The sequence below is a fragment of the Corvus cornix genome, chromosome Z, assembly GCF_000738735.6.
Source record: "Corvus cornix cornix isolate S_Up_H32 chromosome Z, ASM73873v5, whole genome shotgun sequence".
In the NCBI taxonomy this organism is placed as follows: Eukaryota; Metazoa; Chordata; class Aves; order Passeriformes; family Corvidae; genus Corvus; species Corvus cornix.
The window spans coordinates 35435695-35450234 of NC_046357.1; the positions used below are offsets into that span (position 1 = coordinate 35435695).

At 37.3% G+C, this 14540-nt stretch overlaps 1 protein-coding gene across 2 annotated transcripts in view; it reads left to right on the plus strand.

Annotated features, from left to right (window-relative positions):
* LOC104692024 (contactin-associated protein-like 4) overlaps nt 1–14540 on the plus strand; it is a 216740-nt gene that overhangs the window by 148586 nt on the left and 53614 nt on the right. For both annotated transcript variants that reach the window (XM_010403748.2, XM_010403749.2), the window contains 2 exons: nt 1474–1623; nt 6913–7084. In XM_010403748.2, coding sequence (XP_010402050.1) covers nt 1474–1623; nt 6913–7084 — 322 coding nt within the window. The remainder of the gene's footprint in view (nt 1–1473; nt 1624–6912; nt 7085–14540) is intronic.

Below are 14540 nucleotides of genomic sequence, written 5' to 3' on the forward strand. Positions count from 1 at the left end.
GGTTATATTTACATGTTCCACTCCTGGAAAGGTTCAAGGTTATCTTGTATGGGGCTTTTGGCAACCTGATCCAGGAAAAAATTCCCTGCAAAAAGGGACATTGGACTAACTGGTTTTAGAGGTCAGTTGCAGCACAAAATGCTTTATGATTCTATGACTCTTTGATTTCTAAAGGAAAAGATAATGTATTGAAGAGATATGACTGAGGAAAACATCAATCACTTGAAGTACCTGTGAGAGGCTGAGGATAAAGCAAAATGTTTAAGATTTCTTGTTATGTGTCCCTAATAAATATACTGATCGGAGTAAGGAAAAAATGAGAGAAAAGGTATATAGGACTAATATTATCTTAAACATATTGGAGATACTATCTAGGTTATAGTTCATCTGAGTTTGCAATGTTTTTCTAGGGTTTATCTCTTCATTGTATGACAATCTTGTATTTAGATTATGGTAGTCAACAATCTATGAATCCTAGTTACGCTGTAATTTAGCTATTTGAACCTTCTCATCCTTCTCTTTTTATTTCTTTTCTTTCTGTTTGAATGAGTCTCTTAACTCATGTACTGTTACTGTAGCATATACAACATGTTCTAGAGAGAAGTACATAAATACATGACATTTCAAGAGGGAAATCACAGATCACAAATCATAGGCACTCTGCAGTCAAGAAAAGGCTTTGGCTAATTTAAAGGTTGTATTCACTGAATCAGTATCTCTGTTCTGAAGAACACTCAAGAACATGATTGACTTTAAGCACTTTTTAAAGATAATAAAGTGGTTACATGCTACCCTGTGCAGAATTTTTTTATGTATACATAAGTGCTTTCCAGAATCAGGACTATAGGTTCATTGTTTTGTGGCACCTTACACCTACACAGCCAGAGGTAATGTAAATTTGTGGTGGTGGCTAAACTCTCAGAATATTTTCCCATACACATCCAATAAAAGAATCAGCTGAAAGAAAAAAATTTTTGTGAGATTGACATGATGATTACTGAAGCTTTTAGCATCTACAGTATTTTGCTGTTTTGCCATGTTGTACTGTAATGACTACTTTTTATTCTAAAATATGAAGAAATCCTTTGGTACAGTGTAGTAAAAATATGTATTATGTGTAAAATAGTGTATCAACCATCACAATGATGTCTTAATGATAACCTCCACAGATTGGGAGGATACTCTTCGCAGTCATGTTAAATGATGTATTACAGATAATTAGGCTACAACAATAGTACTACAACACTAATACTTATTCACTGAAGTACCTTTTTATTTATCAGATGTGAAGCAAGTTCTGTCTTCACAAAAGATGCTTGTACTTATTAAGTTCTTTTTCATTTCACTATCACTTGGAGATTTTGTGTGGGCTATGATCTGTTAGTCCCTTCTCCTTTCTACTCTAAAACATTTAGATTGTATAACAATTGGAGGAAGTTTATACTAAATTTTGGTGGTTTATTTTTCTTTCAGGTGCTGGATTAAATAATGGCCAGTGGCATTCTGTATCTCTCTCTGTCAAAAGGAATCGTATCAGTGTAAGAGTGGACAATGATGGGACCTCGTCTGCTCATGTCTCCATACCTCTGCAGATTTATTCAGGAGATGTTTTCTACTTTGGAGGTGAAATATGTTGTTTGTTTATGTTGGCAATATACAACAGTTACACACCAATTTTTCCTGACATATCTAATCAAATGAATTGTTTGGCTTGCTTCAAGTCATCTTTGCATGGCTTGGTTCAGGCGCTGTTATGATGCTTTTCGTTTCAGTTTCTTTCGAATTTTACCATGTTGGGTAGAATAAATCACCACCCTAAATCTTTGGTCACATTTTAGATCATCATAACTTGTGTCGTGCTCTAATAATTGAATATAGTCTGGCTGGAAATCAAACAGACATGCAAAGGTTTATATTGGTGCAGACTTACTCTTTTGCTAAATTAATACTTTGGAGAATCTTCCGCTGGAATGACTTCAAGTTTTCACCTTACGTGTATGCTTACCAGTGTAAATACCCTCTTTGTATGATACACAGATTTTTTCTTTTACCACAGTGATACAACTTTTCAATGTTTGACAAATATAATTTGTACCTAAAACCTACATTTATGTATCTTCATTTCTCTAAGAATATCAACAGTCATCTGTCATCAAGAGATTATGTCATTAATAACATGTATTTTTACTGACAGAGTAGAACAAGTTGATCTGTTATTCATATAATACCACTGGGAAGGGACTGCATAATAGCAATGATAAAAATCATCTGAGCGCATTATTAGCCTAATGCTTCCTCTCTTTTAAACATTAATGGTTGAACTATTTATTAATAATTCTCAAATTTCTGAGAAAACTGATAAGGTTGTGTAAAAAGCACTAAATGAGTATGGGTCAAGTCATTATCCACAGATCACTTCCCTTGAAACAATAGGTTTTAAATAAATTTTATGCTCACAAGCATGCTCTTAAGTACAGTAACTGCTACATGAGTGGTTACATGAATTTTCACATCTGGTATCTACTCTTTTCTACTAAAAATACCCCTTGACTTGGCTAATAATTAGCAAAATCAGACAAAGATGCAAGGATCTTGAATAATCCTTTCTTTGTTGCTTCAGATTCCCAGACCTCTGATTAGGTGATTTTCATCATTGCAGATTTGATGACATAGATGAACAGTTCAGAAGGGATGTGGGCAGTTAAAAGGTGCAGCATATTCGATTAAAGTGTACAAGGACATTTCTATTTGTCTTTTGCAATGTGGAGGGGACAAAATAATTCCAGGCACACTGAAAGTACCAACTGCATATCCATCCCTCAGATTCTCTGATCTCAGCCTTATAGCTGAAATCTGCAGCTCATGCATGTCATGCAAAGTTAAGGAATGCTAGAAGTGGGTTTCTGAGTTTAGAAAATTCTTTATTAAATTTTTGTGTTATATACCAGTGTCAAAATGCAGACAATGCATTTTTACTTTCTTTCCAAGTTTATATGAATATTTACTGTGTTTGTGCTGGTTGTTAAAATATGAGTATCAGCCTTTCAGGGGAGATGTCCTGGGGACTTGGTGATTGGTTTACTTGTTTTAATGAATACAAATTATGTAGAAAATGTGTATGCTTAACTAGAAAAATGTGTAATAAACGTGAAAATATTTTAGCGTTATGTCAGCACAATTTCTAGTCATGCCATCATCAAGGATCTATAACCTCTCTCAGTTCTTGTAATAATAACTCACTGCAACTCTAAGGGAAAATGAGATTATTTAATATTGCAATAAGCACATAATGTAAATTTAATGATTAAACGATTTCTTCTTATCTTTAGTAACCAGTCTACAATTATAAGGAAACACAATTTAATTAATGTTAATGGTATTGTCTTTTCTCTAACAGAAGACAATTTTTTAAAAAGAGACACCAAGGAAAATATCTGAGACAAAATTTTGTAAAATGGCTAAGTCTAAAAATTGTTAACTTTTCCTGCTTTCTCTGGCCTTTATTTATTTGTTTGTTTATCTATTATTTATTTACTTCCAGTGGAGTTCAAATAAATAAATAGATATCTTATTCTCAAATGAGCATCATATTTTTCACCAGAAATGACAGAACTTGTGTTACTGTTCAATTGTAGAATGCTGTAAAGCATGTGGTAAGACCTATAATTGATTTGTCTGTGTGTGTTGCTGAAAACTTACTGTGCTCCTGTTTGGACTTTTTCAAGTCCACACGTTGTTCTTCAAGAAACATGCCAAGTAGGTAATAAACACTTGCCTTTAGAAACATGATAACAATTTTGAACAGTTTAGTTCCTAAACAGAGTTATACACACTGAAAGTTTATTAACTTGTTAAATTTCAGTTTTAATTCATTTTCTAATCTATATTTCTCAAAAACATATATATACTATTTATGTTGTTGCACACTCATCTGAATATATTTAGTAATTTCCACTGTCATTTTGCTTTTCCTGTATCATAAGCCTGTCCACTGTCTTTATAGGACTTCAGAAGTACCCATTAGCTCTGTGGAACAGAGAAGTGTCTTAAAACTCACTGTTTCTTCCTAGCATCCTGAAACAAGAAGGTCTTCAAATGCTGTGAACCAGAATGCAGTATTGTTTGTCTAAGATCAAAGGATGACCCTTGTGCATCATTCCAGAAGCAATAATACTCCTTGGAAGAAAGCCAAAATAAAAACCATTTAAGCATTGTAGTGCAGTGCTGAGTTGCCACTGGGAAAAACTACTCAATGGATGTGGTTTAAATCAAATCAGGATTAAAACTATTTATTTATTTACTACAAATGTTTAATTAATTGGTAATCAGTGAACAAGGCATTTCAGGATCAGCAAGACAATAGATAAACCACAATACTAGATTCTTACAGACTGTGAACACTCAGATAGTATGTAGTCTAAGCCTCTGTTCTAAACAAGTCTGATTAGATCAACATGTACGGGGATGTGACCACTCAAGGCTTGAACAGCTGCAAAGATGGAAATACTACAACTTCTTGGGGCAAACTGTTCCCCTATGGACCACTGTCACAGTAAAAACACTTGTTGCTTGTGTCTTACGACTTATGATCCAAATTTGTAGGTTTTTAGTTTTGTCCTTTGCCTCTTGGCCTATCACCATGCACTGCTGGAAGTAGTCTTGCTCCATCTTCTCTGTGCTATCTTATCAGATAGCTTTATCTTCTCTTCTTAAGTCTGAGTAGGCCCATATCTCTCAGCCTCTCCTCATAACTGCATTCAGCTTCCTAACCATCTTGGAGGCTTCCTCTGGCCTCACTCTAGGACACTGATGTCCTGTACTGGGGAGCCCAGAACTACCGCACTCCAGATATGGCCTCACAAGTGCCCTGTAGCAGGAAGGACCACTTCTCAAGATTTGCTGACTGTGCTCTTAATAATACATCCTAGAAAGGCATTGGCCTTCTGTGCTGCAAGAGCACTTTCCCAGCTCATGCTCCACTTGATGGACACTAGGATCTCAGGCCTCTCTCTGGACAGTTATCCTCCAGTTTGGATTATTACGTGGACTTGTTCTATCTCAGATTAAAAATCTTGATCCTGCTCTTAGTGAATTTCACGGCATTCCTGTCCAAGCCCCTTTAAGTTGTAGCCCTCCTCTCCAACATTTGGAACCTGACCTGGTTGGTATCAGTTGCAGGCTTGCTGAAAGTGTGTGCTGTGTCATCATCCAGGTCATTTATGAAGACATTATAGATACCACTTCTGATCTCTGAAGAATCTTCTGCTCAGTGAGCATCAGCTGGACTTTGCGTCATCGACTGCCTGTTTATCCCACCCATATATCATGAATCTGGTGATAGGGAGACTATAAAAGACTCTTAAGTCTTCTAAAGTCATGGTATGCAATGCTCACTGCTCTCCCTTTATCTATACTGCTCATCATTTCAGCACAGAAAACAAAGGCCTTGGTCAGGCATGATTTAACCTTGAAGCTAAAGTTAGCCAGTTAACTTCTTGTCCTTTGCATGTTTAGAAATGGCTTTAAGAAGTTTCACTCTGCGAATTTGCCAGGGACTGCCATAAGACTTAACGGCCCTCTAGTTTCTTGAAGATGGGTGTAACATCGGCCTTCTCCAATTATAAAGAAGTTCAGCAAAATGCCGAGACCCTTTGAGGATTAAAATGTTAATGACTTCACAATGACAATGGCAATTGTTAAAATGGCATTGACCAGCTCCTGCAGCACCCTCAGGTGCACCTTGGGCTCATTGTTCTTTACTGTGGATACTACATTCTTTTTTCATGCTCTGCTAAGATATGGGAAGTCTAAGGATCAGTTTTACTAGTGAAGAAAAAGACCTTGAAGGAAACAATTCTTTTCTAGACCCGTGTCACTGAGTTTCCTACCCTAAAAGCCTTCCTTTTCCTACTGTTGTACCGACAGAAACCTATTTGTTGCACTTCAGCTTCCTTGGCAAGTTTTAGCTTGTCTTGGTTTCCTAAGTGCATTCCTAGACATGCAGGTAATGTCTTTGTAATCCCCTCTACGTTGTATGTCCCTGCTACCACGTTTTGTATACTTTGTTTTTGTGTTTGTACTCACTCAGGAGCTCCATGTTTATGTTTGCAGGCCTTATGCCACACTTGCTTAACTATTCTGATATTGCTATGGACTTCTCTTATGCTCTGAAGAGCTTTCTTGTTGAAAGCTATCCAGCTGTTTTGCTCTCCAAGGCAATTTCTAACGGTATCCTCAAAACAGATCCTGAACAGAAAAAATTTGGCTCTTCTGAAATCCAGGGTTGTAATTCTGGGCTTTTATTTCTTGCTCTCTTCTCTGTGGCTCGTAAACTCTACAACTTCATGTTTGCTGTAACCAAGACTGTCCTTGATCTTTACATTTTCAACCATTTCTTCCTTGTCCATGAGTAGCAGGTTCAATGGAGCATCTCTCCTAGTTGAGTCATTGATGGTCTGCAACAAGAAGTTTCAGTACTTTACAAAATCTTCTTGACAGCTGATAGAGTAAAATCACTGTACTTAGTAACTTTTTTTCTTGTTTGACTTCAATTGTTCTTAAAACTTGTTCAAATCATGTGACCTTGTATCGTAACCGAACATTCTGGGACTGCGGTCTCCCAGTCAACGTGCTCATATTTTGACTGCATTCATTGCTTTGGAACTTTTGCTTAGGTTATCCTTTACCAAAACTTTTAGTGATGTTTTTGCATATGCTTTAGAAACAGTAAGACTGCAGAGAAGTATTTCTTTGTAGTCATACAGTCATGGCTTATCAGAAGAGCTTCTGGCTGAAGTTGTCCAACCACAAAGTTTAAAACGTGGAGGTTATCGAAGTTCAATCTACTTTTGTAATATAACATTTTTTCAATAAAATATTTATTTTCAGCTCCAGTTTTTATTTGTCTTTCAGGTTGTCCTAGCAGTGGAAACATTTCTGAATGTAATACCTCATTTGGTGGTTTTCAAGGATGCATGCGACTTATTTCCATTGGTAACAAAGCAGTGGATATGATCTCTGTTCAGCAAAATGGTTTTGGCAATTTCAGTGATCTTCAGATAGATTTATGTGGCATTACAGACAGGTAAGAAAATAATGTTTACTCGTTTATTTGTTTATGTCTATTTTTTGTTTCTTATAGTGACTTGATGACAAAGAACAGAACACTTACAAAATGACATGCTGTTTCTTTTGTAAGAATTTAGAAGTCTAGAATAAATGCAGTGTATGTAGCATATAGCAAGTAGACTTCCTTTAACTGCAAATAAAATTAACTTTGCCTAAAATTATTTTATGTTTCTGAAAAATTTTAAATATCTTACATTCTTTTCAAGTAAAGTGGCAGATACAAATCCCCTACTGCGACCTGTAGTCCCATCCACCCTTAAAAATACTGGTTTTTACAAGTTACTGCTGTTTCCTATATTCTAGCTATCCAGAAACACAATACAATAGTATCCATCAAGTGAGTAAGCAGTCTTCTTTCAGACCATGGTCGGAACTAATCTCATAGCTCGCAATTAGCATCTATCTACAAGAATGCCTAGCTGAAGTGTCTCCCTCCCCAAAAAGGAAAGACTGTATACCTTCCCAGAAATAGAAATGCTTGATGGAAAGACATTGCTGGACTTCAGTGTGGTGAAAGCAGAGGGGGTGTTGCAGAACAACACAGGCTGCTGAGAAGAGAGGGAGCAAACACACAGACAGGCAATGGAAGAAGAAGTTTTATTCTGCAGAATCTGAAGAATGCAGTCACAGACAGCTATTCTGTCTTTAATCCAGAAGTGGTTTACTTGGATCCGGTGAAAGGCTGTACTGAGAGGACACAGCAGGCAGAGGGGTATGCTGTGGTTTTAAACGCTTCTCCCTCACTTTCTGTATTTCTAATCCTCATAAAGTGCCTTTGATTTCAAAAAGTCTGGCTTTTGAATCATAAGACTTTCAAAAATTTATCTTTTTGGAAAAACACTGTAGGCAGAGATCTGCTTCAAGACCATAGCCAATTTCAGGTTGTAACACAAACCTATTTCTGTGACCCGCTATCCATTCCTAGAGATAACACAGTGTACAGCTATCCCAGTCCTTATTTTGGAGACAGTCACTACTCCTTGTAGATGACAGATAGAAAAAATACTAGCTCTTTTCCTAATTTTTCATAAAAGTTTAAGGAGAGAAACGTCCAAGAGAAGGATAAAAGTTCTGCCTACAATGTGATCCTTTCAATTGTGTTTGTAATGTGTATTCTCACTAGTATTTCTACACCTATCATTCATTAAAAACATATGCAGTTCCTATATATATATACATATATATATATATAATTGTGCTAATTTATCCCTTACTGAACTAATACTGACTTTGCAATAGGCACTAAGTGTGATAGATATATGCCAAAATACAGTTTGGCCTCAGTCAAAACTTTACTGTATGATTTACTAGGGACTTATATCTGGGATGCCACATACATTGATGTTTCTCATTGCCTTTCTTTCATACTACTGCCTTTGACTTATTTTCTTGCTTTTCACTCATAACTGTCTCCTTCCTCTCCTCTTTGATGGACCTCATGACACTTCCTTCCAGCTTCTAATCCACTGCATCACTGCTGTTTTTTCAACTCTTCAACTGAACTTACTTCCGTTACACTGCTTGCTTTCTTGATTGTAACAAGACAAAACCAGGAAGAGAATCAGGTCAAAATAATCTAAAGTGGGAATCTGCATATTCTTAAGTCAAACACATGAAAGGATATCTAAGCAAGATTATGAGTGGAAAATATCACCCAGCTGGCTCACAATATAATCGATACCAATTTCTGTCTGATTTACCATGAATTTTTCAATGTTCACAGTAACTGTGTGTTACAGCAGGGATACTGTAACATGATGTATCAAACAAGAAGTCCCAGGGAAAGGAAATGTATATGGACAGATTCTTGGTAGATGTTTCAGAGAGATGTTTATTTCTCCAGCCGCATGGCCGGGGCTCTGCCGAGGAACTGTTCCAGTCACGGGACCAAGGGTCCTTCTGCCCGCGCAGGGAACACAAACCAACCAATGGGAACAAGGCTGAGCCGGGGCCAGGGAAACCCCGTGTCTGTCCGCTCAGGGCCCCTCTCCCAGGACTACATGGCCGGGGGACGAGACCCTGGCATTTCACCCGTTTAACAAAAGAGATGTAAAACTTAACATTGAAAACAACAAGGACAGTTTCAAAACAAAACAAGCCACCCTCCTGAGTCTTTGAATGTCCAAACAGATTCTCTGGAACATATTAAGGCTGACAGAAGGGAGACATGACTCTCTGAGCATGCTTTGTGGGGAAACTGGTGCAGGAGAGGGTTTAATTTCTTCCCTCCCCCTTTTCATCCCCCACTCGGCATTGGAAAGGGATTTTTGGGGAAACAATTGGCAAAGGCATGGTTTTGTCAGGGAAACCATGGATGAAAAAACAGATTGGGAATACACTGGGGGTAATAGGACATAGGGTAAAAGGGAAAGGTGGGATCAGGAAAGGGAGACTGTAGGGGGGGCCTATGATGGAGATACTGTCTAACATGACTACGATTTTTAGCATATATACTGCCTTTTACAGGAACACCATCAGGCCCAGTGACCTGCAATGCCTGTAACCCTTTTCTACCTTGTATAATTTTGAATTCTACCACCTCTCCATCTCCCAAGCTTGGGATGCATTTTTCAGGGTTATTCTTTTTAATAGCAGTTCTATGCATGAATATGTCTTGCTGGTTGTCACATCTTGTTATAAAACCATAATTTTGTTTAACATTATACCACTTTACTATTCCTAAAACCTTAGCTACTGTGGTATTTTCCTTTTTCTGAGTGGCTGCTGTTTTCTGTCTCGTTGCATTGGAATTGCCGGAACTGCTGGGGCTGCTGGGGCCGCCGGAGCTGCTCGTGCCTGCGCGCTCTTCCCGGGGTCGCATTTGGGGCTGCATGGGCCGGGCCAGGCTACGCCGCTCAGTTCTCCGCGCGTCGCCTCCTCTGGTCTCAGCTTTGCTGCCGCTGCCAGGCGCTGCATCCACATCTCGGCTGGGCCCCTGAGCAATGACCCCCCTGTGCCCTGCTCCAGCGCGTGTTTCGGCTGGGTGCGGCTCTGCTCCACCCCCACTGCCCCTCTCGGTCGGGCGTTCATGGGGCTCGCTCCACCACGTGCTGCATGGGGCCGGGAGGGCACCGCCGGGTCGCCCCGCTCCCGCCGCGCCTCGCTCTGCTGCCAGCACTGCAGCTCACGTGGCTCCGCCTGCGCATGGGAACTGCCTCGCTGCTGCTTGCAGAGGTCTTGGTGCATGTGGCCTGGGTCGCACAATCCCTGAGCCAGGCTTCCCTTTTCCAGGAAACAGCTGACATTGCTCAACAGTCTCGGTAATTAAATAATATTCACGAAAATATTCTTCCATTGGCATATATTTTGACTCAAAATTTAACTGTGTCCAAACGGTCTTCCAGAAGTCTTTGGTAAGAATTAAACATAGAAACATAGAAAAAGTTCTTAAACAACCATGCCAGGAAATGTTTCAGTTCCTTTTGAGCTTGAATTAAGCTAAAATTTACAAATCATTGTTCAAGAATCTTTTCAAGTTTAAGATAAATGTCCATATGCAGCTTGGAGTTTTTCCACGGTTCCTCCATAGTTTAGATATGGAATAGCAAAACAAAAACAAGAAGAGGAATCAAAAGTTTCCAGGGTTTGCTCACACATCAGTCGCTTAGGGATCAGGGATTGTTCTGCCCACAATTCGCCACCATTTTGTTGCAGCGGGGATACTGCAACACGCATATATCAAACCAGGAGTCCCGTGGGAAAGAAATATATATGGACCGATTCTTGGTAGATGTTTCAGAGAGATGTTTATTTCTCCAGCCGCATGGCTGGGGATCTGCCGAGGAACTGTGGGAATTATGGGACCGAGGGTCCTTGCCCGCGCAGGGGAACACAAACCAACCAATGGCAAACAACGCTGACCAGGGGCAGGGAAACCCTGTCTCTGTCCCCTCAGGGCCCCTCTCCCAGGGCTACGTGGTGGGGGGGAAGGGACCCCTACAACTGTGGACCTCCTAAAATCCTCATCTTAGAGTTGCAGTTTAGAAGCCATCTCCTGCTTCATGAACACAGACATATCTTACCAAAATTTTTAAAGGAAGACGGTACATTTTTATATGTAGTGATTCCAGCTATTTTCAGTTTTGAATGATCATAAGATTTAAGTTTTACATGTAGGTTTTAAAAAGATGGTTTGTGTATAAATAAACAATATATGATGTATAAAGCCACTATGTAAATCACAGTATATAGAAATCCAGCAATATTTAGAGTATACAAGTGTCATAACACTTAACTCTTACTTGGTGCAGCTCAATTTATTTAGAACTGCACCCTTCCTTTTTAATTACTTTTTTTGTTGTTGCTTTTAAGCATTGCAGCAAAGGGCAAAGTTTTTTATATATGCCCTTATCATAGTTTTATCTTGCTGAATTTTTACAGCCTATGAAGGAAAGTAGTTACCACCTTCATTTTATGTCAATATCATTAGTTTCTGCTTTTGGTTGGGGTTTTTTTCCAATGAGGACATGTGTAAGACACTTAAAACCTCCAAGCCACAGTGGTTTTCAAAGTGTTTTATTACTTTCTTGCACTTTCTGGGCTTGAGCTTATATTACTTTCATACTTCATCAAAATTATGTATTTTTTTCTCAAGATCAATGGTACAAAAGGAAAAGAACACCTTCATGGGAGATTTTTGGTTGGTTGGTTTTGTTTTCTCTAATATTTGCTAGTGTTAATTTATGTCTCTTCTACCTTGACTATTGTACCTTTCTTGCATGGCTCTTCCAGATTTAGTTTTCAGCTCCCAGCAGGCTTAGCATGTCTTCCTAATTTATCAACATAGAAGTTTAATCCACCCACTCATTTTTATAAATTCCATTACCCTCATTGTATTTTATTTCAAAATAGACTACTTTTAAAAATCCTGTCTGGTCTTGTGCTAGTCTTGCTTCTGGGACTGTTTCTTTCCCGTTTCCTCACAGAATCTCATTTAATTTAATATTTGCAGCTCATCATTTTGAAGCTTCATGTCTCTCTTTATAAACTAATTCTACGTCTCACCATAAATCCAGGTGATAAAGCACATTCTTCTTTGGCAAAATTAAAACTGCTTACATGTTTTAAACAATTTTTGATAGGTAGCTTGTATCATCCTGTGTACCATATTTTTTGAGAAAAACTGTTTTCTTCTTACCATAATTTATAAATGTCTTTGAATGCCCTAAGCTAATAAGCATTTTTGCCACTGTGTTCCTGATGGTAAATATCTCCCTACAGATGAGCACAAACAAATCCCTTCTTTGTCTTGGAGTCTTTAGGGGAGTCTTTACATCTCCGGTTCCAGATAGTGAAACATGACCCAGATTCTGGAGTTATTGATGGCTTTTGGAACAGAAGTGATGGACACCTAAATGTAGTAGTTTTACACATTTAAAGTGCATGGAGACAAATAAAATTTATTCTTTGAGTAGAAAGCTGGATTTATATGCAATAGTAAATAAACTGAAAATAATTCCATTTAATCCATTCTTTACCTCATATATACACATTTAGCATATGAAGAGCATTCTTTATGAGATTTATAGTCTTTTTGGAGAGATGGTTTGTTAATAATTAATTTTTCTGAATATAAATTATTAACTTTTTATTCTTTTTATACAAATAAATGTCATACCATTTTCCTATTTTCAGTTTTCTCAGTTCCATAAACTTTCTAATTCCTTATCCTAGTCTTAAATTGTTATGACTGTTTCCAGTCACCAGTCTTCCCATGATCCTTCATTTAGCCATTTCATTACACGATACCTTTATATTGTTCTATTGCTCATGTTTCTCTTAGGAATGCAAACAATTCCCTTCATACATTTCTCCTTAATATATTTTCTCTCAGCTCCTTTATAAATATATATCAGTTTAATAACTCCTAATTATGTATGAACCATTCACAAAATCACTTTAAAGGACACAGTGTCATTTAAATACCTTACAATGTAAGCATATTTAGTCTCTGAGGAAAGAGTACCAGATGACTCTGTCCTAATTACATTGAGCCCTACACAGAAACATACAGTTTCCTACCAGGAGTTCTCGTGTTTTTGTCCTGGCAGCAGTGTTTTGTACAAAAAAAAAAAAAAAAAAAAAATTAAATGGGTTTATGTCTTTTAAAAAAAGCCAAAAATAACTGCACAGTTCTGAAAATTTTTTTCTCTCTTTTTTTTAAATAAACTGAAGAATGAAGAAATAATAGGGATTAAAAATGCAGCAGTTATTTGCTCTTTTTAAAGTATCTTTTAACCATAATTTAGAATCGTGATAAAGAAACAGTGTACAAAAAAAGTCTAGCTGAAACTTCACATACAAAGTCCTTATTTTCCCCTTATCAAAATTATATTCATATTCTGGATCAGCATTCTCCTCTCAATATTAGTTTATAATTATTAATAGCCTGCTGCCTCGGTATAAAATATTATACCATTTTCAGATGCCCTACACTTAAAAGCATATTATCAAGAAATATGTGGTAAATGTTTAATCAGCTGTTGCTTTTCTGGTTTTAGCAGACATGGTGATGAATACAAAAAATTAATTTTTACAGATGAAGAACTAGAAATACTGTTTCAAATATGAGAAATATTTTTTAGAAGATTTGTTTTTTCACAGAAAACTCTGTTCTAAATCTTTCTTTGGTGTAGGGTCACTGTATAATTTAGTTATACATTTACTTTGATGTAGCTAGTGGCTACTTTCTATTATACGTTCTGAAGCAGAGGAAAGATGTAAAATTTAATGTTAAAAGATTTAAATTACACTCTTGTTTTCACTTTCATTGAGGTTGGTTCAATCGTCATCAATTTCATCTACGCTTTTCAATTTGTGAACACTATTAGTAAGATTAATTAGTAGGGACAGGGAGTCAATACCAGTAAAGACCATGTAGAGCACAATTTTTGGATAATGATGTCTTTATCAAAAAGGCATGAGACACAAAATGTTGTGACAGCAGAGCAGCTGTCAGTGGATGCACTGAAGGTCTTGAATGGTGGTTTTGCTAGAGGTTTGTATTTATAATAACTGATGATTAGTTATATCCATAGTAAAATAAAACATTTACCTAAGAAACATTAGCAAATTTATGTAATTCCATCTAAGTATTTAAAATCAAAATAATTGTAAGCCCGGTGCCTAAACAGAGCTCATTGAGACATATATCCTTTATAGACTAGTCTTAAGAATACATTTTGTGAGTAAGAGAATAGATACAAGATCAGCTCTCTCACTACCAAAAAGTGTCACAGATTTCCTTGTAAATAGGTGACATCTCTCAGTTTATTTACTTTACCTACACTTCACCTGCTACTTCTTTTTTTAATTTACTTCTGTGAAAACCACTTATTTTTGTTTATAAACATGAAAGGAAGATAAAATTCTTTGAGTGCCATGAGGACTGAATGCATGAAAACCCTGAATTA